This window comes from Rhinoraja longicauda, chromosome 16, assembly GCF_053455715.1.
Source record: "Rhinoraja longicauda isolate Sanriku21f chromosome 16, sRhiLon1.1, whole genome shotgun sequence".
NCBI lineage: Eukaryota > Metazoa > Chordata > Chondrichthyes > Rajiformes > Arhynchobatidae > Rhinoraja > Rhinoraja longicauda.
Window position 1 is genome coordinate 31,578,207 of NC_135968.1, and position 26,185 is coordinate 31,604,391.

The 26,185-nt window shown below is 40.4% G+C and overlaps 1 protein-coding gene across 8 annotated transcripts in view; it reads left to right on the top strand.

Moving 5' to 3' along the window:
* Positions 1 to 20,779, top strand: part of btbd16 (BTB (POZ) domain containing 16) — an 89,498-nt gene extending 68,719 nt beyond the window's left edge. For 7 of the 8 annotated variants that reach the window (XM_078412845.1, XM_078412850.1, XM_078412846.1 and 4 more), the window contains 3 exons: positions 3,949 to 4,050; positions 19,795 to 19,983; positions 20,622 to 20,779. In XM_078412845.1, the coding sequence (XP_078268971.1) occupies positions 3,949 to 4,050; positions 19,795 to 19,983; positions 20,622 to 20,690 (360 nt within the window). In that variant the 3' untranslated portion in view covers positions 20,691 to 20,779. The remainder of the gene's footprint in view (positions 1 to 3,948; positions 4,051 to 19,794; positions 19,984 to 20,621) is intronic. The other variant, XM_078412851.1, reaches the window with a different exon arrangement.
* Positions 20,780 to 26,185: the final 5,406 nt, after the last annotated feature.

Consider the following 26,185-nt stretch of genomic DNA (forward strand, 5'->3'; position numbering starts at 1 on the left):
GTCCAGGCTCTGGCTGGGCCACTCAAGGACATTAACAAGATTTATCACAAAGCCACTCCTGTGTTGTCTTGGCTGTGTGCTTAGGGTCATTGTCCTGTTGGAAGGTGAACCTCCGCCCCAGTCTGAGGTCCAGAATGCTCTGGAGCAGGTTTTCATCAAGGATCTCTCTGTACTTTGCTCTGTTCATCTTTCCCTCGATCCTGACTAGTCGCCCAGTCCCTGCCACTGAAAAACATCCCCACAGCATGATGCTGCCACCACCATCCTTCAGCATAGGTATGGTATTGGCCAGGTGATGAACGGTGCCATTTGGCATTCAGGCCAAAGAGTTCAATCTTGGTTTCATCAGACCAGAGAATCTTGTTTCGCATGGTCTGAGTCCTTTAGTGCCTTTTGGCAAACTCCAAGCGGGCTGTCATGTGCCTTTTACTGAGGAGTGGCTTCCGTCTGGCCACTCTACCATAAAGGCCTGATTGGTGGAATGCTGCAGATATAGTTGTCCTTCTGGAAGGTTCTCCCATCTTCACAGAGGAACTCTGGAGCTCTGTCGGAGTGACTACCGGGTTCTTGGTCACCTCCCTGACCAAGGCCCTTCTCCCCCGATTGCTCAGTTTGGCCGGGCAGCCAGCACTATGAAGAGTCCTGGTGGTTCCAAAGTTCTTCCATTTAAGAACGACGGAGGCCAGTATGCTCTTCGGGACCTGCAATGCTGCAGAAATTGTTTTATACCCTTCCCCAGATCTGTGTCTCGACACAATCCTATCTCAGAGGTCTATGGCCAATTCCTTCGTCTTCATGGCTTGGTTTTTGCTCTGACATGCACTGTCAACTGTGGGACCTTATATAGACAGGTGTGTGCCTTTCCAAATCATGTCCAATCAATTTAATTTACCACTGGTGGACTCCAATCAAGTTGTAGAAACACTCAAGGATAATCAATGGAAACAGGATGAACATAAGCTCAATTTTGAGTGTCATAGAAAAGGGTCTGAATACTTATGTAAATGTCATATTTCAGTTATTTCTTTTCAATTACTTTGCAAAAATTTCTAAACACCTGTTTTCGCTTTTTTATTATGGGGTATTGTGTGTAGATTGATGATAAAAAAATTGAATGTAATCCATTTTAAAATAAGGCTGTAACATAGCAAAATGTGGAAAAAATGAACGGGTCTGAATACTTTCTGAATGCACTGTATACACTTGCATTCAAAGAAGAAATACTATGATCAATAATTTTGTTGAAAGGCTGGAGCGATTGGGCTTGTATACACTGGAATTTAGAAGGATGAGGGGGGATCTTATTGAAACATATAAGATAATTAGGGGATTGGACACATTAGAGGCAGATAACATGTTCCCAATGTTGGGGGAGTCCAGAACAAGGGGCCACAGTTTAAGAATAAGGGGTAGGCCATTTAGAACGGAGATGAGGAAGAACTTTTTCAGTCAGAGGGTGGTGAAGTTGTGGAATTCTCTGCCTCAGAAGGCAGTGGAGGCCTGTTCGTTGGATGCTTTCAAGAGAGAGCTGGATAGAGCTCTTAAGGATAGCGGAGTGAGGGGATATGGGGAGAAGGCAGAAACGGGGTACTGATTGAGAGTGATCAGCCATGATCGCATTGAATGGCGGTGCTGGCTCGAAGGGCTGAATGGCCTACTCCTGCACCTATTGTCTATTGTCTATTGTTATGGTTGGGAATCTGACGTTTAAAGCACCTAGACATAGTTGTTGCCAGAATTAGATGCAACTGTTAAGGAGTGCTTTAATTTTCTAACTGCGGGCAAGCAAATATCCACCTATGACTCGTCAGGCTTTGCCTTGCCCCACCTCTCTTCCAGCTTTCCCCCCACCACAATCAGTCTGAAGAAAGGAATTGGTCCTTGGAGTATGAGGATGTACTAAATCAGGGGAGGCACTTACATTTCGAGAAATTAGTATCTGTTTTCACCAAGAAGAGAGGACATGGGGGACAATGAGATCAGTATCGAGAATACAGTAAACCCTTGTTTAAATGGACCCCTTCATAATGGATTTCAGATATAGCAGACGGACCAGCTGATGCTATCCACGGCTCGCACCATCTCCCCGGCTGCTTAGGGCCCCTGTTTCTGACTCGCAAGGTGCACCAGCGAGCCCTTCTTCACCCACTCCACTTTCCCATGACATGGCTGTTGTTGTGGCTCACGTTGTAACCCCTGGGGAAAGCACTTTCATCTGGCCGCTGCCACCAACAGGACGTGCTCGATTATCGTGGGGCCCCCTCCCCTCTCATCTGCTGTTGCTTCTTGCTGTCGGAGATGGCTTTGTACACCTCCCACTCGGCCGCTTCCCCTCCTCCTTCTCCCGTAACCTGCCCACTGGGCCTCCCCCCGCGCTCCCTCCTTCTCCTGTCAATCTGTCCACTTGGCCTCTTCCCTCCATCCGCCACCTCCTCCTTCTCCCCCGGAGTCACCAACATACTCCACCTCGGAAGTGGCAGCAGTGGCAGAGAGGGGAGGGAAGTCCAAGGAGACTGAGCAGTGGTAGTGGCCTGGAGAAAGTGCTATGCCCAGGGGCTACAACATGAGCTGCCACAACATCCTTGTGAACCAATGAAGAAGAGCTCGCTGGTACGCACCAGCGGCATCAGTATCTAGTTTTAAGGTGAAACGACACAAAGTGCTGGAGTAACTCAGCGGACTGTATCAGTGAAAAAAAGGTCATGGCATCAACTATCCATGTTCTCCAGAGGTTACCTGATCCACTGAGTTACTCTAGCACTTTGTACACCTTTTTAACCATCATCTGGAGGCTGGTCTCCAACTGTTCTTCCCACCATCTGCAGTACTTTGTTTCAACTACGTACAATGATGATACCTTGCTCGGTTATAATGGACAATTAGCAATAACGGACACCATCCGCCCCCGCCAATGGTCTTTTATAATTAGGGTTTACTGTACTAATATGCAAGGATAGTTTGAGATTAAGGAGGAGGAGGTGTGGGGGCTCTTGAAGAACATTAATGTGGATCAATCCCCAGGACCTGATGGGATTTATCCCAGGTTATTGAGAGAGACAAGAGAGGAGATTGTTGGAACCTTGATGAAGATGTTTGCATCTTCTCTAGCCACAGGGGATGTCCTGGGGGACTGGAAAGTAGCAAATGTGTTCCTTTATTTAAGAAGGGAATTTGAGAATCCAGGTAATTATAGGCCGGTTAGTCTCACGTCAGTGGTAGGGAAGCTATTGGAGAGGATTGTTTGGGATAGGATTTACTGCCATTTGGAAGAGAATGCGTTAATTAGGGACAGTCAACATAAATTTCTATGGCTTTGTACATAACAGGTCGTGTCTTACTAAATTGTTCGTTTATTGAGGAGGTGACAAAGGTGATCAATAAGACTAAAGCAATGGATTTTGTCTACACGGATTTTAGTAAGGTGTTTGATAAAGTCCCCGTGGTAGGCTGATCCATAAGATTAAATTGCATGGGATTAACAGCGACTTGGTCATAAGGATTTGGAACTGGCTTACTGATAGCAGACAGAGTGGTGTCGTGGAAAAACAATATTCAGGCTGGAGGTCTGATTATGTGCAGGTATGTAAGAGATGGTCTTAGCATCATGTTTGGCACAGACATTTTGAGCCAAAGGGCCTGTTCTTGTTTTGCACTGTTCTATGTTCTAAGAAAGGTTCCGATCCGAAACATCACCTGTTCAAGTTCTTCAAAGATGGTGCCTGCCCCCCTGAGTTACTCCAACACTTTGTATCTGTTTTCGTAAATCCCCTGAGATTAAATTTATCTTGAATGTGCGAATCATTATCATTTGATAACAGAACTAAAAAGTATTTGTGTACTAAAATGCACTGTAGTTGTCCAGCTTGATGATACTTTGATGCTATATGAAATAATTTATGTCCTTTAATGTTAAGGAACAATTTATTTTTAATTCCTCTGTGTAAACAGGAACCACGGTACTGGTCAGAAATTATTTCCTACTGTGGATTTTATTTTGAACTCAAAGCTATTCAAGAGAAAAAAGGCCCCAGTTACAGTTTCTTCATGCAGGTAATTAAACTCGCATTTTTTTTGTTGCAAGTCACCAGAATTGCATTCAAAGGGATTTCTCTCAAACCACCATTATCATAGAAACTGCAAGATCTAAGGAACCTAATGTAAAATCAAACTAGCTGATTCTAAACAAAATAATTCAACATGATAATGAGGGAACCAGCCACGTTTCCACAGCAACTTAAAGGTCATAATTTCATCCATTATAACTGCCTTTTAGAATGATTGGCTCGCATGCAGCATTCAGACGTACATGTTCAAGTGATTTTCATTATGGCTTTTGTTTCACATGCAGCTAAAATACAAGATAGTGAATATTCATCAGTACCTGAAATGATCACAGTCAACTGTAATTAACAGTACCTCTGACAATCTTAGATAATAATTCCATATTTGGCACCAGTCCTATTGTAGTGTAGCCACAGGATCAAAAATGCAGTTGCAGCAGTAGAAAAAATATTTCTGCTGAAGAAGTTGTGTCAGGATGCATGTCTAATTTTATTTTCACTGTTTAGTATTGTTGCTACTTTAAAAAATGGAAATTCTAATAATCCACATTATTTAAATTTTGTGTCTAGAAATAGATATATACCTCAAAGTTAGGCACTCTTCGATCAGACGACTGAAAACATTAACACTCTGAAATGTTCAGTTAATATAGAGCATTTCTATTGATACTAGTCGATTGTGTGGAATTTTAGTAATTTGTGTAAACATCTGGTGGAAACTCAATTCAAGAATAGGGGGGTGAGTCTGCACAAAGGTGATCGACTGAATATAGACTGCTGGAACCATGTCATTGTCATATTGTGGCCAAGTAAATGGCCAAGGTCCAGAAATTAGGTTGTAAAATTTGATAAATATTTTGGAATTTTGTCTGACAGCATTTGGAACCAAGGAGTACCTTTCCTGATATTTTTGTGGAGATAAAGTGGAAAGTGAAAGTGGCAACACTGCAGATGGAGTGGTAAGAAAGGCGTACAGTATGCTTGCCTTCATTGCTCAGGCATTAAGTATGAGTCAGGAAATTATGATACAGCCTAATAAAACTTCAGTTAGGCTGCGTTTAGCGGCATTGCGTACAGTTGTGAGCGTCCCATTATGGGAAGGACGTGGAGGCTTTGGAGATGGTGCATAAGAGTTTTGCAGAATGCAGGCTGGATGAGAGGGTATTAGATACAAGAAGTGGGACAGAATTAAATTGTTTTCTGTGGCTCTGTTAGATGGGAGACCTGATAGAAGTACATAAAATTATGAGAGGTGTAAATATGGGAGACAGTCAGAGCCTTCCTTCCAGGGTGGAAATGTAAAAAATTATAGCTTTAAGATGAAAGGGGCAAAGTTTAAAGTTTGTTTTTACTAGGTAGTGGTGCCTGGAATGCGCTGCCAGGGGCGGTGGTGAAGGTAGATATGATCTTGGCATCCAGGAGACCTTCAGAGAGACACATGGATATGCAAGGAATTAGGTGTATGGAATACATGCAGGCAGATGAGATTATTCTTCTTGGCATCATGTTCAGCACAGACATTGTGGACTGAAGGGCATGTTCCTGTGCTGTATTTTTCTATGTTCTATGAGGCTTTTGGGGAGGAAAGATTTCACACTTCAGCTTTTAACAGTAGTGGATATCAATGGCAATGCTTGCAGAGGATATTTGTGGTCTTCAAACACCCATATACCCAGTCTCTTAAACTCTTTTAAATAATGCAGGAAGTATTAAATAGTTGGTATTTCCAGAATATATAATTATTTGGATAAACAAGGCCTGATTAGAAACAGTCAACATGGATTTGTGCCTGGAAGGTCATGTTTGACTAATCTTCTTGAATTTTTTGAAGAGGTTACCAGGGAAATTGATAAGGGCAAGGCTGTGGATGTTGTCTATATGGACTTCAGTAAGGCATTTGACAAGGTTCCACATGGAAGGTTGATTAAGAAGGTTAAATCGTTGGGTATTAATAGTGAGGTTGCAAGATGGATTCAACAATGGCTGAATGGGAGATACCAGAGGGTAATGGTTGACAACTGTATGTCAGGTTGGAGGCCAGTGTCTAGTGGAGTACCCCAAGGATCTGTGTTGGGTCCACTGTTGTTTGTCATTTACATTAATGATCTGGATGATGGTGTGGCAAATTGGATTAGTAAATATGCAGATGATACTAAGATAGGTGGTGTAGTTAATAATGAAGTAGAGTTTCAAAGTCTACAGAGAGATTTGGGCCTTTTGGAAGGGTGGGCTGAAAGATGGCAGATGGTGTTTAATGCTGATAAGTGTGAGGTGCTGCATTTTGGTAGGACAAATCAAAATAGGACGTACAGGGTAAATGGTAGGGAATTGAGGAATGCAGTGGAACAGAGGGATCTGGGAATAACTGTGCATTGTTCCCTGAAGGTGGAATCTCATGTGGATAGGGTGGTGAAGAAGGCGTTTGGTATGCTTGCCTTTATAAATCAGAGCATCGAATATAGAAGTTGGGATGTAATGTTAAAATTGTACAGGGCATTGGTGAGGCCGAATCTGGAGTATGGTGTGCAGTTCTGGTCGCCAAATTATAGGAAGGATGTTGACAAAATGGAGAGGGTACAGAGGAGATTTACTAGAATGTTGCCTGGGTTTCAGCACTTAAGCTACAGAGAGAGGTTGAACAGGTTGGGTCTTTATTCTTTGGAGCGTAGAAGGTTGAGGGGGGACTTGATAGAGGTTTTTAAAATTTTAAGACGGACGGACAGAGTTGACGTGGGTAGGCTTTTCCCTTTGAGAGTGGGGAAGATTCCAACAAGGGGACATAGCTTCAGAATTGAGGGACAAAAGTTTAGGGGTAACATGAGGGGTAACTTCTTTACTCAGAGGGTGGTGGCTGTATGGAATGGGCTTCCGGTGGAAGTGGTGGAGGCAGGCTCGATTTTATTATTTAAGACTAAATTGGATAGGTATATGGATAAGAGGGGATTAGAGGGTTATGGTCTGAGAGCAGGTAGATGAGACTAGGTCAGAGAGAGTGGTCGGCGTGGACTGGTAGGGCCGAACAGGCCTGTTTCCGTGCTGTAGTTGTTATATGGTTTATATGGTTATAAGATATTGATTTTATTGCAGTCACATGGTATTTAACTATTAACTAGACCAAGTGGACCTGTTGGACCCAAACCTCTCCTGCATTGGTGCAGCACCCTGTCCCCCCCCCCCCCCTCTCTCCTCAATCCCCCTCCCCTCTCCTTTCTCCCCCTTCCCCCTCCCTCCCTCCTTTTAAACTTAAAAATGTGAATAGCTTAAAAAATATAACACCAATTTCAATAAAACTACTTGCATTATCACTAAAGTGACAACGGTGAGTAAGGTGGGCCTAAAATTGTCGCGCTATCGTGTTTTTGGCTGAAGTTCAGTCACAAACAAGATAACAAACGAGAGTTTTAGTATAAAGATTCCATGGAACCTTGTTCCTGTTCATTTTAGCCACTGTCTTTAAATGAGATGCAATTCCCCTTGAGAACAAACTATGATGTTGTTCACCCAAGATCCCTCACCAGCTGGTGAAAGTTGTATGCCTGTTCAGCTGTTGCTTCAGTCTATCTAATATAGGGGATAGATGTTGATGCTTGCAATTACACCACTATTTGTTTTGGCACATGAAGGCCACTCTCCAAGGAACACTCCAAACTGAATTACAAAGAGTCTGATCTGGTAGATGTCTCCTGTGAAAGATCTCAGGTGCAGATAGGTTATAAATAAATAATTTTGAACTTCTAATGAGACTGTAGCATGTAACCCCTTCCACAGCAATGGAATTTGTTACAAACTGAAGGGGTACTTTACCCTGAATGTACAAATTTACAAGAGAATATAGACCCAGTGAGCCACTTTTTCTGGTATAGAAACATGTTAGTTCCAGCTTTGACTGCCTATAGCAAAAAGGACCCTAGTCTTAAAAAATGATGACCTGTCCACTAGAGGTTATGAATTCTAATAATTAAATAATTCCAAGAAAGAAAACATTTTGTCCTAAACTATTAAGCCTTTGAACGATTACCCTCTAATTATGTTATCATACTCAAGCTAAGTACATGTAGCTACTGAGATAGAGTTTCAGCATTCAGACATGGTATTTTCTTATGGTTTTCACATGGTATTTTCACATTGCTATCTTACTAAAAGAAGCAATAATGGGTTACTCAACTTCTTTTCAAGTGTGGTATTGGTACCTACAATCTCCGACCCAATCGTAAATTCTTACAAGTGACCAAATGAAGTAACAGTGGTAGTTTAGCCAATATAGGGTCATACAGCGTGGAAATAGGCCCTACAGTCCAACCTGCCCACGCTGACGAATATGCCTCATCTACACTAGTCCCACCTGCCCGTGCTTGGCCCATAACCCTCTAAACCTATCCTATCCATGTACCTGTCCAAATGTCTCTTAAACATTATGATAGTGCCAGCCTCAACTACCTCCTCCGGCAACTCGTTCCATACATTCACCACCCTTTGTGTTCAGGTTCCTATTAAATCTTCGCCCCCACCCCCACCTCAAACCTATAACCTCTGGTTCTCGATTTCCCTACTCTGGGCAAAAGACTGTCCATTTATCTGATCTATTCCTCTCATGATTTTGTATACCTCTATAAGATTGCCCCATATCCTTCTGCATTTCAAGGAATAAAGTTTAGTCTGCTTAACCTTTGGCTATAGCTCAGGCACTCAAGTCCTGGCAAAATCCTCGTAAACCTTCTCTGTACCCTTTCGAGCTTGACATCTTTCTCATATTATGGTGATCAGAACTGAACACAATACTCTAAATGTGGCTTCACCAATATAACTGTAACATGATCTTTGACTGATGGAGGCCAATATGCCAAAAGCCCTTTTGACCACCCTGTCTACCTGCAATGTCACTTTCAAGGAACTATGTACCTGCACTCTCTCTGTTTCACAACACTCCCCAAGCCCTACCATTCACTGTGTAGGTCCTGCCCTTGTTAGACTTCTCAAAATGCAACACCTCGCATTTCTCTGTATTAAATGCCATCAACTATTCCTCAGCCCGCCTGCCCAACCAATCAAAGACCCATCAATAAGACCTTCAGAACACTACAAACATTCCTTTTGAAGCAAATGCAGAAAAGATGAATGCAGTTCATAAGAAAACGGACATAAGTTATGCATAGTTAACCTTGCCTAAACAGAAGACAATTAATTGAATTTATAAATCAAGTTGCTTATCAATAGCAAGGTTACTCAAACTTTAGTTTTGAATTGATTGTACCAAGTTATTTCAAAGTATTCATGATAAAACATTAGATATATTTAAGTGAACAAGTGTATGCTTTTAATGTATCATCTGGGTTATGATTGCTGATTATCATCGTTTAGTCGGCTGTCTCACTGTTTCATCTCATAAAGGAAAATATCACTGCAATTGTTGGCTTATATATCCTTCTGAACAAAATACAATTGTTTACCATTCTTTGAACTGTATGTGATTTTAATAAAATCCCAAGAATGGGCGTCTCAGCGTGTTCCAAGGTGGCTCAGTGGTACAGTTGCTGCCTTACAACGCTTGCAGCGTCCATCCCGACTACGGGAGTTCGTACGTTCACCCCGTGACCTGCGTGGGTTTTCACCGAGATCTTCGGTTTCCTCCCACACTCCAAAGACGTACAGATTTGTAGGTTAATTGGCTTGGTATAAATGTAAATTGTCCCTAGTGTGTGTAGGATAGTATTAATGTGCAGGGATCGCTGGTCGGTGCGGACTCGGTGGGCCAAAGGGTCTGTTTCCACGTTGTACCTCTAAACTAATTTAAAACTAAATGTGTATTTTCAAAGTAATTGATTCTACAGATTGTTTTTCTTGTTGGTAATGAAAAATAGTAACCAATCATAATTGGTCTACCGAGCAAACTTAAATAGTTCTTGTGCTGTTAATAGATTTAATGTGGCACAATATTTGCCATTTGCCAAAAAGACCAGATCCCGAATAAACTGGGAGCCATTATGATGAATCAGTATAAACATATTCGGGTGAGGGCAGACTCACTAAAAATACACAAACAAGGTAACTAATTGGCAATTTGCTGCTGAATGACTAAACTTCCTGTCAACTTAATAAACCTGGCAGGAGTTCTGGAAGATATTATGCAACACCTAAAGCATACGGCAGGAGCATAAACAGGAAGGAAAGCAATAGGTTAAAGATAGAGAAAATGTACTGCACTGATGAAGACAATTTAATAAGGATACTATGACAGAGAAGATAATATACTATAAGAAAAACATCGAGTCCAATCTACACTGGTCTCAATCCCCTCAACTCCTATCCTAAAAATAAAACCTAAGAATAACAGATAATTTATTGGATATTTATTTATTTTGTTTTTATTGCATCTAATGTGCCTATAAAGCTGCAGCAAGTAAGAATTTCATTGCTCCGGTTCATATCCAGATGACAAATAAACACTCTTGAATTGTAATCCTGAGAAGCACTAAGCCTATATATCAATCATTTTCTTCAATCCAACTAGAAGCAGCCACTTGCACAGATATGCAAAATTGAAGATCATAATGAGTTGATGAGAAACTACAGGTTGTTAATCTAAGCATGAATATGCACTTGTCTTGTATTTAGAGAATAATCTAACTGCAGGAATCAAACATGACAAATACCATAACTGAATCTCACCAAGATATGACTAGAGCCATTTTCAGTATGAGACCCAAAATGCTGAAATACTTGTCTCCACACACATGACACATGAGAGATTTTACAGTTAGAGTAGTGAGTACACGATGGCCTTAACTACGGTGCAATTCATGGCCATGCATACATAGCACATGTGGAGCAGCTAGCGCTCTTGAAGATGAAAACAAAAAAGCAATTGCTGAGAGTCTAAAATAAATAATAACTTGAAATGTCTGGAACACTCAGCAGGCAAGCAGCAAGTATGGAAAGAGAAACAGAATTAACTTTTCAGATCAAAGATCTTTTGGGAAAACCAGACAAAAGAGCAAACACATTAGCTTTAAGTTGCCGAGAGTTTGGAGGCGAGAAGAACAGGACAAAGAGGAATGTCTGATAGGGTGAGGCAAGCATGCCAAGGAAATAAACTGGTTGATAGATTAATGAGGACAGTTCCAAAGAGGTCATCGACAAAGAAACTTAAGAGTTGTAGGAAAAGATCAGCTGAGTGTGAAAACACAAACAAAGCAATGTGAAAGATGGGAAATGCCGAGCCATAGGGATTGCCTGGCAGGTCAAGTTTAGCCAATATTACAGATGGATGACCTGACCAAACTAGCCAGTTCTGATACAAACAGAGAAAGCAAGTTACCTTGAATTCAATATTAATGCTAGAAATCTGTGACATGTTCTGCAGAGAACATGGTGTTGTTCATCTCGCTTAAATTGGGTTTTCTTATAACAATGCATGAGGCCACAGATAAATGGTTCAGAGAGGGAAAGGAGTTGGGAATTAAACTGTTCGGTAACAGGAAGCCCGGGGTCAGATCTTTGGACTGATGTGAGTGCTCCACAAAGCAGTCAATCAGTCTACGTTGGAGTTCTGAATAAGTGCAGGAAACTGGACCATAGAGTGATTAATGTATTGGAAAATAAATTAACGGATGGGTCTCGAGTAAAGAACTGAAACTAAGACTGTTTCACATATCCCACAAAAATGGGCTTGGCCCATTTTGGCCTGAATTCATGTTAACGTGCAGCCTGTAAAAATGATTATGAAGCCACCACTGAAAACCATTGGCTGACATCGAAACCCCTGACATATATTCAGATCTATCAGGTAAAAGCACCGTGGCAGTTCACAGATGTTTGGAGTCAGTGCAGATTATCAGATAGTTGTTCAACTCCCGCAAGAACTACTCTTTCAGCTATGGAAGAGTTAATGTAGTGGACTGAGAGGTTTGTGCAAGATAAGTTGAATGCATTCATCATAATTGGCAGAAAGATTTAATAAAATTGATTTATTTTAAACAGAGGAAAAGGCATTTACATACTGTATGTGTTCCCTGTGGAATACTTCATGTTCAGATTGTATTCCTGCCAAATCACTGCTTGTGGCACAAAGCCTTCATAAGTATACATCCTCTCTCATGCTCAGTTGACTTGAAACTGTTCAAAGATAACAAATGACAGACACTTACATTCAGATTGCTTTAGTTTTATATGCATAATTTATATATTTAGGTGGAACAGAAAAATCAGTACTACAATTTTTATATTAAACAAACTGACAGGAGTTTCTGAACAAGGGTCTCCACCCAAAATATTGTCTGGCCATTCCCTCCATAGATGATGCTTGACCCGCTGAGTTCCTCCAGCATTTTGTGTTTTGATCAGGATTCCAGCATCTGCAGTTACTTGTCTCTAACAGGAGTTTCATTCCTTGGTTGTGAAATGCAGAAAGTTTTAAGAACGTAAGAAGCAGGAGTAAATCGAATAACTTCTTCACCTTTGAACAAGTTTGGGACTGTGCCTGCATCTGTCCAACTTTTGTGTCCCTTGATTCCTTAAGTGTGCAAACATATGTCAATCTCTGTCTAGAATATATTCAATGCCTTGACGGTAGATAATTCATACATTTTCCTCATCTCAGTCCTAAATGGGCCACTCCTTATCCTGAGACTATCTCCTCATTCTATACACTTCATTTTGTGTAAGCAAATTCTCAGCATCTATCAGGTAAACTCTCAGAATCATACATTTCAAGAGATCACCTCATTTTTTTCTAAACTAGTGAACATAGAACAATCATATTGTTTCCTCAGAGGACGACATGCTCTTTGTGAGAACCATTCTAGTGAAACTATAGCTCCAAGGCAAAAAAAAGCATCCTTGCGTACATCAAACAAAACCGTGCACTGTACTCCAGGATGTGGTTTCACCAAAGCCCTGCAAAATTGCAGCAAGACATCCTTACTCTTGTACTCCAACTCCTTTGCAATAAAGGGCAATATACTGTTCGCACCACTGACAGTCTGCTATTTCTGAGTTCATGAACCAAGAAACCAAGGTCTCATTGCACACTGTCAGTTATCATTTATTCAACATTTAAAAATATCGGGCTAGAAATTCTAAAGTGCATAAAATCCTGTGTGAATTGGCATTCTAGAGGCCAGTCTTGCCAGTTTCTCTCAGGTTCGTAGTGATATTCATATGCACACAATATCCAATATCCAATGAGTTATGGACAATTCTTTCACCTTCAGCATGATTATACAGGGAACCTTGCCTGCTTTTAAATGGTATTGGAAATGTCATAACTTACCTGCATAGTCTACCAACTGGTGTGACTTAAAGCAGCAGTTCACAATAATCCTAGTGTGCTTGATGCCCTTTTGCTGGAAGTGGTAGAACATTTGTTTTCGAGACTCAGAGGTCCAAGCGCTGCCATGAGGTAAAACTGTGGGTTATGTGAGCATTGGACTTCATTGAGGAGAATAAGTCATAACCAGGTAAGATATTTATTTTTAGTGGAAGGAATGGGGGATAAAACAAGTGAACATTAAGGCAATGGTCTGCTGCTTCTCTAGGAATTGGGAGATCAGAGACATCTATAGTGTCCATGGTGACTGTACCTGCAGAAAATATGTCCCACTGAGAGACATTTCTTTCAGGCTAGATAGAGCAGTTGGAGCTGTGATGGACTCACTGTGGAACATCTGCGATGTGAAAATGATTGTAGATCAGAAGTTTAGTGAATTGGTCGTGCTACAGATAAAGAGAAAAAGGAGATAGATGACCTCAAGAAGAGCAGTCACTTCATGTTGGTTGTGGCCATTCCCCCCTCAAACAGATATATCATTTTGGATATGGTTGTGTGGAGTGGCCTCTCATTGGAAACCAGTAGCAGCAGTGTGATTAGCGTTGCTGCATAGCAGTGGAGGGGAAGGTCTGTGTGTGCAGTACTGGTGGGGGGGGGGGGTTGTTAATAGGAGAACATACAGGTGCTTCAGTGGCCAAGAGCAGTACACCAAAATGGTAGTTTGCCTCCCTGGTGCCAGGTCAAGGATGTCTTAGATAGGGTATTGAAGATTCTGAAGGGGGTGGGAAGATAACCAGTTTGTTGTACATATTGTCTGTTTTCTACCATTTAATTCCTTTAACAATTCCTGCTGAAATATCATCCTATCTCTTTTAGGGCTTCTAATAAACTTTTGTGTGGCATCTTATCAAATGTATTTTGAGAATCCAACTCAATACCATCCACGGCTCCTCTTCTTGCTGCCTTGCTATTTTTACCCTCTAAAATTGCTGTCAGATCTGTGAAACAACTTCCACAAAAGCCTTCTTGAGTCTGCTTAATCATTCTATAATTGTTAGTAATGCCTTACTATCGTGTGCTTCATGATAAATTCCAACCTTTTCCCAAGAATTGATACAGGATCTATAATTATTTTCTCTTTTATTTCCTTAGTGGAAGAATACTGGGATTGTATCAGAATTAAACCAAATGTGGAATATCAACTCTAATGTATCCATTATTTCTGCATTTGTCTCTTTTGGTACCCATCGAAACCAAGAATTTGGCACCTTTTATTTGAGCTTAATTTCTCCAGTACTTTGTCAAAACTACATTGAAAATAGATGTTTCCCAAAGTGAAATGCAATAATGATCAATAGACAATAGGTGCAGGAGTAGGCCCTTCAAACCAGCACCGTCATTCACTGTGATCATGGCTGATCATCCACAATCAGTACCCCGTTCCTGCCTTCTCCCCATATCCCTTGACCCCGCTATCTTTAAGAGCTCTATCTAACTCGCTCTTGAAAGCATCCAGAGAATCGGCCTCCACTGCCTTCTGAGGCAGAGAATTCCACAGATTCACAACTCTCTGGGTGAAAATGTTTTTCCTCATCTCTGTTCTAAATGGCCTACCCCTTATTCTTAAACTGTGGCCCCTGGTTCTGGAATTCCCCAACATCGAGAACATGTTTCCTGCCTCTAGAGTGTCCAATCCTTTAATAATATTACTGTATATGTTTCAATAAGATCCCCTCTCATCCTAAATTCCAGTGTATACAAGCCCAGTCGCTCCATTCTTTCAACTTATGACAGTCCCGCCATCCCGGGAATTAACCTCGTGAACCTATACTATACTCCCTCAAGAATGTCCTTCCTCAAATTTGGAGTCCAAAACTGCACACAGTACTCCAGGTGTGGTCTCACCAGGGCCCTGTATAACTGCAGAAGGTCCTCTTTGCTCCTGTGCTCAACTCCTCTTGTTATGAAGGCCAACATGCCATTAGCTTTCTTCACTGCCTGCTGCACCTGCATGCTTACTTTCAGTGACTGATGTACAAGGACACCCAGATCTCGTTGTACTACCCCTTTTCCTAACTTGACACTATTCTGATAATAATCTGCCTTCCTGTTCTTACTACCAAAGTGGATAACCTCACATTTATCCACATTAAACTGCATCTGCCATGCATCTGCCCACTCACCCAACCTGTCCAAGTCACCCTGCATCCTCATAGCATCCTCCTCACAGTTCACACTGCCACCCAGGTTTGTGTCATCTGCAAATTTGCTAATGTTACTTTTAATCCCTTCATCTAAATCATTAATATGTATTGTAAATAGCTGTGGTCCCAACACCGAGCCTTGCCATTCTGAAAGGGACCCGTTAATCCCAACTCTTTGTTTCCTGTCTGCCAACCAATTTTCTATCCATGTCAGTACCCTACCTCCAATACCATGTGCTCTAATTTTGCCCACTAATTTCCTATGTAGGACCTTATAGTCTTTGTGAAAGGCTTTGTGGAGCTTTGTGAAAGTCCAGGTACACTACAACCACTGGCTCTCCCTTGTCCATTTTCCTAGTTACACCCTCAAAAAACTCCAGAAGTTTAGGCAAGCATGATTTCGTAAATCCATGCTGACTCGGACAAATCCTGTTACTGCTCTCCAAATGTGCCGCTATTTCATATTTTATAATTGACTCCAGCATCTTCCCCACCACCGATGTCAGGCTAACTGGTCTCTCTCTCCCTCCTTTCTTAAAAAGTGGGATAACATTAGCTACCCTCCAATCTACAGGAACTGATCCTGAATCTATAGTTTGTAATTTACCAGAGAAAATTGGCAGCATTGTCCTTTAAAGCAATCTCGTCCCTTGTCCTAAAGCCCTTTATGTCACCACTCTGCAATCCCCAATTAGTGCCCCCTGAGCTCCCCATGATCTCCACTTCTTCTCCATGTTAATCCTCGCCCTGCTGACCCACTCTGCTCCCTTCCCTCTGAAGCAGAGCACCTGGCCTGCTCGTACCTGAATGTGCAACTGACCACCACACCCACCATCAGACTCAGCTGCAGGATTTTCCCTTGTGCACTTATCAATGAATAAGTGTAATGGTTATGCCATACCTGAGACTTCAGCCTGTTGCACTACAGAAATTTGCAAATACTGTTCCATAATTGCAATGGTCATTGGCATGGCAACAATGATAATTTTGATCATTTGAAAGATCAACAAAATGCATAGAGTACCTTTAAGAGATTTGTCTTCCTCTGTACTTTTCTGGCAAGACCTGCTTTATTCTATAGCCATTATCTTTCAATTAATCTCACATCTTTTACCTCATATATACCATGTCTACTTGTTTTAATGCTTTTTCTTAAGATGTTTGGCTACTTAATGTCAAATGTCAAATCAAGTACAGGCACCTTGCGTTTTACGCGTGTTTGAAATAACGCACTTGTTGATTTAATACCACAGCTTGATTTACACGCACATATTTTTCAAATAACGTGCTCAAATTTACACATGGTAGCGTAGTCACATTTTTGTTTAATTTATGTATTTTTAAATTAGGCACTACTATTGAAGAACGTAACCCCCATGTAAACCGTGAGGTGCCTGCACATTTAAAATAATATCTTACAATTGAATTGTATTAATTGCTAGACATATATATTCTTTATTCTTAATTGTTAACTGTATTTTTGTGTTATCATTTGTGAGCGGAGCACCAAGGCACATTCCTTGTATATGCACATACTTGGCCGATAAACTTAAACTTATTATAACATTTCCCTTTATTACTCAGATTAGTGAATAATATAATTGTTCTTTTGTTTCAGTGTGTTCTAGCTTAATGAACATTAGTTAAATATTCAGAGCATTTGTCAGTATATATCTGCTCTTTTATCTCTTAAACAATATTGTTTTTGCTAAATAATCACATAGCTCAACATTAATCTATTCTGTTCATGCTTATCATCATTTATCAGGGAAGGAACTGCACGGCATACAAGTGGCTTGTGCTTTGAATATGACACCCTATTTAAATCATATCATCACAACAGTTGGGACCATGATTTAAATTTAATCTGGTCATCTACATTTCCCCAGGTTGAAAAACCTAGAACCTTAAAGGAAATGGAAGTAGCATGCTCATGAAGTTAAATGGTTCTTACTGAATTACATGCGAGTTATAGAAAGCAAGTGTGCTCCATTCCATCTCAAAACAAATTTTCTTTTGGTAGCACATTCTCTTCTCTTCTTCCTAAAACCACCTTCCCAACGTCTTGCCCTACATATTTCTTCACAACTACTGTGCTACACATCTACTTTCAGCCTTCTGATGTCCTCTACTCGTTCTTTCAGTTGCCAACCTAAACATGCATTTTTGTTACGACATGTCTATCTCCCTCTGTCCCATTTTCCACATTTTGAGTCTGCCGACCTATCCTGTCTTTTCTGATTGGCAGAGACCAGCCGCTAAGAATAGAATAGAATAGAATAGAATAGTTCCTTTATTGTCATTGTAACATGAGCCATGTACAACGAAATTGTAAAATGTCAGCCAGTCAGTGCACCATTCAAACATTTCTAAAAGCTAACGATACATACAAGGTAAAATATTTTAAAAAAGATAAACAACTAAAATAAATATCATGAAAATAGCACGCATAAACACCCAACCCTACATCCTTCTGTCGATTTCACAGTCTCTTATTATGTATCGCCCCTGCGTTCCTTGGCGGCTACATTTAGTGCCTTTATAGCAGTGGGGTAAAAACTATTTTTAAGTCTGTTTGTCCTTGTCCTTGTAGATCTGTACCGTCTGCCTGACGGTAACAGTTCAAACAGGGAGTGTCCGGGGTGGGAAATGTCCTTTATAATACTCTGGGATTTTTTGATGCAGCGGGAACTGTGTAAGTCCTCCAAGGTAAGTAGAGGGCAGCCGACAATCCTCTGGGCGTTGTCAATGGCCCTCTGGAGCGCTTTCCTCTGAGCCGCTGTGCAGCTGGTGTACCATACGCATACACAGTATGTTAGGATGCTCTCAATGTAGCACCGATAAAAGGACAACAGCAGTCTCTGAGTGATGTTATTCTTCCTGAGCACCCTCAGGAAGTGCAGTCTCTGCTGGACCTTTTTCAGCAGCGCAGAGGTGTTCACGCTCCACGTCAGGTCCTCCTCAATATGGATTCCCAGGAAGCGGAAATCCGCCACCCTCTCCACACAGTCCCCTCTGATAGTTAATGGTACCATGTCCGTTTTATTCTTTCTGAAGTCTATTATTATTTCCTTTGTCTTTAAGGTGTTGAGGAGCAGGTTATTTTCTCCACACCACACTGTCAGCTGCTCCGCCTCATCCCGGTAGGCGTACTCGTCCCCCCCGGTGATGAGTCCCACCACCGTAGTGTCATCCGCAAATTTGACAATGGTGTTGCTGTGGTGGGCGGGGGTGCAGTCATGTGTATAGATGGTGTAGAGCAGGGGGCTCAGCACGCAGCCCTGTGGAGAGCCGGTACTGAGGCTGAGGGCCGTGGATGTGTGATGGCCCACTCTGACTCTCTGGCTGCGAGCTGACAGGAAGCTATTTATCCACATGCAGGTGGAGTGTGGAAGTCCCAAGTCCCCCAGTTTGTCCACCAGTTTATGGGGAAGGATTGTATTAAAGGCAGAGCTGTAGTCCACAAAGAGCATCCGCACGTAGCTCCCCGGCTGCTCCAGGTGGAACAGTGCAGCATGGAGGGCTGTGGCTATAGCGTCCTCTGTGGATCTATTCGCTCTGTACGCAAACTGGTGGGGGTCAAAGCTTCGGGGCAGGAGTGATGTGATATGACCCCGGACCAGTTTTTCAAAACACTTCATCAGGTAGCCGACACAGCCAGAAGGCAGTCAACATCGCCAAATGCTGGGTGCAAAATGAAATAAAAATGATGATAATTAGGTCCTTTGCCAGGACTTTCATATTCTGAAGACTTCCAGCTTCACCTCTATCACAAATACACTTTCCACAATCCATATAAGCATTGGGCCAAAAAATAATTATAAAATCACTTTGTTAGCAATCACTTATTTTGAAACAAAAATAGACTGCTGGAAATGCTCATCAGATCATCTCCGAAGAGGAAAATACAGTGAATGTTTTAGATTGATGGCATTCATTGGAATTAGGGAAAGTTAGAAAAATTTAATACCATATGTGTGTGTGTGTGCCTTTATATAAAACAGAGAAAATAGTATCGCACCAGTGCTGGTAAAAATTGAATTCCATATCCTCTCTCACTTGTTCTTCTCCATCCCTCTGGTCTGCCATTTTTATTCATTTGTGATCTAAAATAGTTTAAGCCGTAAGAAAAGGCAATTAGGAAAGTGCGAAAACATCATAAATATGGAATTAAATAATAGCATTTAATAATTGCATTAAATAAAGTCACCAATCACCAAATCCTCACTCATAAAAGGATCTCTTGATTTCATTGATATTCCAGAGATTAAATCACGCAGACACAAATTTACCTTTTGGAATTACTGAACGCAAGGCTTTCAGCTTGAGACATGAACGTGAATTGAAATATGAGATCATAGTACAGACAAAGATAGATGAAGAATGGCAAGTCTTTACGAGTGGTTACTCACGTAAGAAGTTTGGTATTACCAAAAAGTCCTGCCAAAGTGAGGTAAGTTATAATTTTAATGTAATTAACATTGATCTTTTATTACCCTACCTATAATTGTCAAAGTTTAACCTATTACTAAAAAAATAATTAATCTATCATGTAGTATTATGGGTGCAGTCATTGCCAACTCAATTTTAATGTCAATATTTTACCAGGGATCAAAGGAAATAAAAGTGGTAAATCCAAGTGTAGGAATACCAATAAGTCTTTTGTTGTAATTGCCCCAAGCATTTTTTTAAGTTAGTCTTTGACCACCCACATCTCCTGCATAAAACCTCCATAACAGAATGAAACATACTGTATGTTTTATATCCAGTGCTGAAGGAGATCTCTTTTTATTTTCCACGGATCCTTTGCTAGCTGCTGATGTTAATGAGGCTGATGTTAGTGTAACAGGCAGAAGGAGATGACATTGCTCTGCTGTGTTAAGATAGACAACGTCTATAACATCATGATGTCAAAACTCTATGCACATACTCTCTCCATACGTCTGGCTGTGCACAGAAATGTTGGGGCTTCACAATACAGGATGCGGGTTATACATTTCAAAGCTCAGGGCACAATGTAAAAACGTTTTTACTTCTATCTTAACAGTATATTTATGTCAAAGAAAATTAATGATCTCGGTTTGTTTTCAGGTTCTTTTGGTGGCTGGACTGACAATGCCTGTTTATGTGACATTTGCTCTTCTTTTTCCTGTATCTTGAAGAAAACGAGTAAAACAATTAGAAAAACATTGACAACTTTGGACAACAAAGCTCAAATCATGAATATTTGACCTGGGCATTTCATTTTCAGTGGGGGAGGGGGACCATTGATCCATTCTCCCTTTGTGATTTTTCTTGTGATAAAAGTTTACCTGAAAATCTGTTGTAAATTTTATTTTTGTTGAAACTTCAAACTTGACTAGTAAAGCAATTCAACTTAAAAAAATGTCTGGTTAAAAAAAAAAGAGAAGCCTTTGACTAGAGTACTAAAGCACACATAGAAACATAGAAAAATGGGTGCAGGAGTAGGCCATTCGGCCTTACGAGCCAGCACCGCCATTCAATATGATCATGGCTGATCATCTAAAATCAGTACTCCGTTCCTGCTTTTTCCCCATATCCCTTGATTCCTTTAGCTCTAAGAGTTAAATCTAACTCTCTCTCACGCACCATGCTAATGCACTTAATTTAAAGATACAGCATGGAAACAGGTCCTTCGGACCACCGGGTCCATGGTGACCATTGCACACATTCACAAAGTTCAAAGTTATCCAACTTTTTTTATCCACCTTGCACACAAAGGGTAATTTACAGAGATCAATTAATTTACATCTCAAAGATGCATATCTTTGAGATGTGGGAGGAAACCAGAGCACCCGGAGGAGACCCACAGTCACAGGGAGAACTTGCAAACTCTGCACAGACTGCATCTGTAGTCAGGATCGAACCTGGGACATTTGGCACTGTGAGGAAGCAGCTCTGTTAGAAGCAGCATTGTGCTGCCCCAGAAGTCAATATTTCAGATGGGGATTCCTTGTTGGCAATCTTAAGCATTGATATGTAAAATCACCAAAAGCTTGGGAACGTTAATTAAGAGCAGGGAATATTAAAATTAACTAATCTGCTAAAATTAGTATTCAGTATTCATGCATTTTTTAAATTAATGTCTTGAATTGCTTTTCACGCTGAAAGTAATTGTGAGCTTTTTATTTTTCACCTGACGATGATAGCCCCACTTTAAATGATTAATTTATCCTCCCTTCAACTCTGGCACAGAGGAGTCTATTTCAAAAAGATGCATTGGGAAAGGTTAGGGGTTCCCAAATCCACACTGGCAGCATATGTAAGCTTAGTTAGAAACTAGTTCCCATCATGACATATGTATTTGTTTATCCCCTTCATCCAATTCAAGCTATTTGAGAAAATTGAACATTGTGATCAATGGTCCTGCCTTAAAAATCTTCATTTCCCCCTTCATCAAACATGTATTTCATTGACCTTTCACATGAATGGAGCAAGGTGATCTCAAACACATTCATATCTTTTCATTTTATTGATACTTTCACAAAAGATCAAATATTTGCACATTGGTGAGTTGGCCAGCAGAACAAATTCTTATCAACCTTCTGTACCTACCAGGATGAATAACAAGACACAAGAAGAAAATCTAAACTTTTAGGTCTTCAGAATTCACTACCACATTTCCAACAGCTTGGAAACAAGTGACAGTAAAAAAATGTAGAGACCAGGACACTCAGGAAATTAAAGTTTGTCTTCTGGTGCACTTCAGATGCTCCATAAATCTAATCGCAATTATGTCTTTTTTAATCAGTTTTAAGAGTTTGAAAAATAAAGTTAAAATCATAGAAATCATTTGTATTTTAGCAACCGAGGCCACAGTTTCAAAGCTGATCTCCATTTACATTATATTTCAAGGCTGTTTACCATTTTTAGAAAATGTTCCTTTAGCTGAAAGCTGAAAATTTTAATATATAATTTTCAGATGAATAAATCTAGAGAACAATGCAGCCTTTTAGATTTTTTTTGTGATAACATCAATCAGAAATATTCTGAAAACAGAAACTGGTATTCATTTCAAAAAGACCTGTTGATGTCTTAACAAATGAACTGATCTAGATTTACAATGAAACCATTATCTTAGTTTATGATAATGAGTTTGAGAACAAAATGGTTCTTTCTGTTGCAAGATGCGGGGGTGGCCTTAAGGTTTGCATCTCTAATGATGGCACTATGAAAGAGTAACTGACAAACATTAAAGATTTTAAATTATTTTAAAATTAGCTGTCTTTCAAGATCCCAATTTGAGAAAGGATAAAAAAAGGATTCATGCAATATTTTCCAGGACTGTTAACATTCTTTTCAACTTTTGAAATAATCATCTGATTGTATAAGCAACTGTTCAGAGGATATCCTGCCTGCAGATTCCATTTAAGCAGTCTTTTGTTGGCAAAGCATATGAATGTCAAAACACATTGATCTGCTTCTGTGAATCCCATCAACTCAGCATCTCTTTTTTTCCCTCTTTTTTACATAATAACTTTGTATAAGATATTTTTCAAAGATGAGAAAGAATGTTGCGGCTTAGCTACATCTTCACTCAGGCATATTTTATTCATTTTCAAAATGGTTCTGTCCCATTGTCTTCAGTTACCATAAACCAGAAATGGCATTGCTCTTATGAAAAAATGGATTCAGCTACTAATACCCATGAACTTTATGTGACTTCACTGCATTGATGTTCTGCACGAGGAGTCCAATTTTTTTTTCCTGCATTTGGAAGGTTAATGATCTGCACAATAAATTCTGAAGACTGGCCTCAGGGAGAATAACTTCACTTGATGAACACCAAACCGCTATGGAGGATAAATATCAAAAATCTAAATTAAAAAGCAATTGCTAATATATTCAACGTCAGTTAAGGCAGACTCAAACCGAAACGTCACCCATTCCTTCTTTTCAGAGATGCTGCCTGACCCGCTGAGTTTCTCCAGCAGTTTGTGTCTATCTTAAAGAAAGCGGTCACAGTGGCGCAGCGTTAGAGTTGCTGCTTACAGCGAATGCAGAGCCGAAGACCCGGGTTCGATCCCAACTACAGGCGCCGTCTGTACGGAGTTTGTACGTTCTCCCCGTGACCGGCGTGGGTTTTCTCCAAGATCTTCGGTTTCCTCCCACACTCCAAAGATGTACAGGTATGTAGGTTAATTGGCTTGGTAAATGTAAAATTTGTCCCTAGTGCGTATAGGATAGTGTTAATGTGCGGGGATCGCTGGTCGGCGCGGACCCGGTGGGCCGAAAGGACCTGTTTCTGCACTCTATAACTAAACTAACTAAACTAAACATTAATGTTGATTAAGTCAAACCGCAAGCTAACCAGCACAAGCTATCTTACAGTATACGCACTTTTACATGTCCAGTAATAGAGGTGAAATTCCACAGTTCAAGGAGTGAAACTTAGAAAAATAAGCTTTTATATATCTGTCAAAATACAGCCTATGAACTTAACATCATCCTACAGAAATTCATGTAAGAGTCAAGAATGTTTATCATATGTACCGAAACAGAAAATGAAATTCTTACTTGCAACAATATAACAGGTCTGTAAACACAGTACTCAATAGATACTCAACATAATAAACACACAAAACAAGTTCAATAAATTTAAAAATAGTGCAAAACAAAGCAAAAACCCTAAGCCCTGAGTGCAACCAAGACAGTTCGTTGTTTGAAATTTGGTTGGTGTTTGTAGACCTGATGGTTGTTTGATAGAAGCTGCTCCTGAACCTGGTGGTCACGGTTTTCAGACTCACATGATGGCAGGAGTGAAATCACAACATGGCCAGGGTGGTGTGGGGGTCTTTGATGATGCTGGCTGCCTTTTTGAGACAGTGCCTCCTATAAAATCCTTTGATGCTTGGGGTGGTCAGTACCCGTGAAGGAACTAGCAGTGCCCACCACTTTATGCATTCTCTTTCATTCCTGGGTATTTGAGTTGCTGAACCAGGCCGTGATGCAACCAGCCAATATGATACTCTAATGATTTGAATCAATTACTTCATGTGCAGTAAATTTATAATCTTTACATACTTGCATTATCCTTTAATATATCTTTGTAGTGGCTACATGGTATTATAAATAGGCAGCGCTTTGGAAACCCACTTTGATGGGTTGATACTTTCCCTCTTGTGATTTATGCACTACATACTGTGTTGAACTATGTACTTTGGCTTGCACTATCATGGTCTGATTTACCAAGAACAGCTGTTAATTTATTGTATATTTATTTGTGCTGTTGCATTTAATGTGTGTGCACAGCGGCAGCAAATAAGAATTCCATTGTTCCTGTCCCGGTGTATTTGACATTTAAACATTCTTGACTCTTGATGTACCTGTTTAGTTGGGATTAGATACAAAATTCCTTTCTCTTGCATTAAAAAATAAATAGCATATGTAGTTAGTTCAGTCTCCACATGAATGCAGTTCTAGGAAAATTATTTATTTAAAATACTTTCCCATATTGTTTTTTTTCATTGTTAGCTTTTCAAAATAATATCTATAAACCACATGTTCATGGGGAATATCGATAAACAATGACCACATGGACCATATCGCTTTCAGTTGGTCAGTCTTGTGAGTTCTGAATTTTTTTTTGTCATTTCTCCCACACTGCCCCCAATTAACTTGTTTTGCATTCTTCCCCCCTCGTTCAGCTGCACACAATGTTTGTTTCCCAGCTTGATCAATTAATTGCTATCGATTTCCGATATCCTCCTTCCACAACCCCTTGTCTGCAGTTGCTCCATACCAGTCAACATCACTCTAGTTCACCCTGTTTCAATGAACCACTTATTTAAATGAATCAGTCTGAGGAAGGGTCTCGACCCGAAACGGCATCTATCTATGTTCTTCAGAGATGCTGCCTGCCTGCTGAGTTACTTCAGCACTTTGTGCCTTTTTTTTTTGCATTTCCCATTCAAACCCAAACCCCTCCCACTTTCCTCCACAAAGACTAACCTGTTGCATACCTAAAATCCTATACATTCTCTTGCCAGTCACTTGTTTACCTCTCCTTTTATCTACCATCTCCTTAAATGTAACTTTTACTTGCCCCTCCCATATCCTTTTTTTTCACCTCCCATTGTCACTCTTTTCATTTTCTATTTATCTGCTGTACTTGATATTCTCGTGGTTTCCCAAAAGACTTAAATTGGTCTTAACTATCCACAGCAATGTTACAAATTAACAGGTTCTTGTGAATATGTCAATGGATAGAAAATAGAACAATCAAACAACAACAAAGCTGTACATATAACGTAGACTGTAAATAAGAATTAAGAACCAGCATGTAAAAGAAAGGCAAGTTCCAGTGGAATGGCCATCTTGGAGTTGCCATTTTCAGAAGGGCAATTTTGAGATTGAAGTTAGTGCTGAGGCCTGTTCAGAGCCTTTGATCATGGAGTTTTAGTGAGGAGGCTGAACAATGATAAGATATGGTAAGTCGAGTTAAGGTCTATCGTTTTTCCTTCTTTTAACCCAGTACTAACTCCAGAGGTAGAAATGGCTGTCAGTGGAATGGTCTGTTCCTATGATTGGTTAGGATGCAGAACTGTACGTTGGTAAATGTGACAATAATAAAGCTAAACCTAAATGATGCTGGACAAGTGGTTGACATGTCAGAGCGGCAGCACTTTGGGACT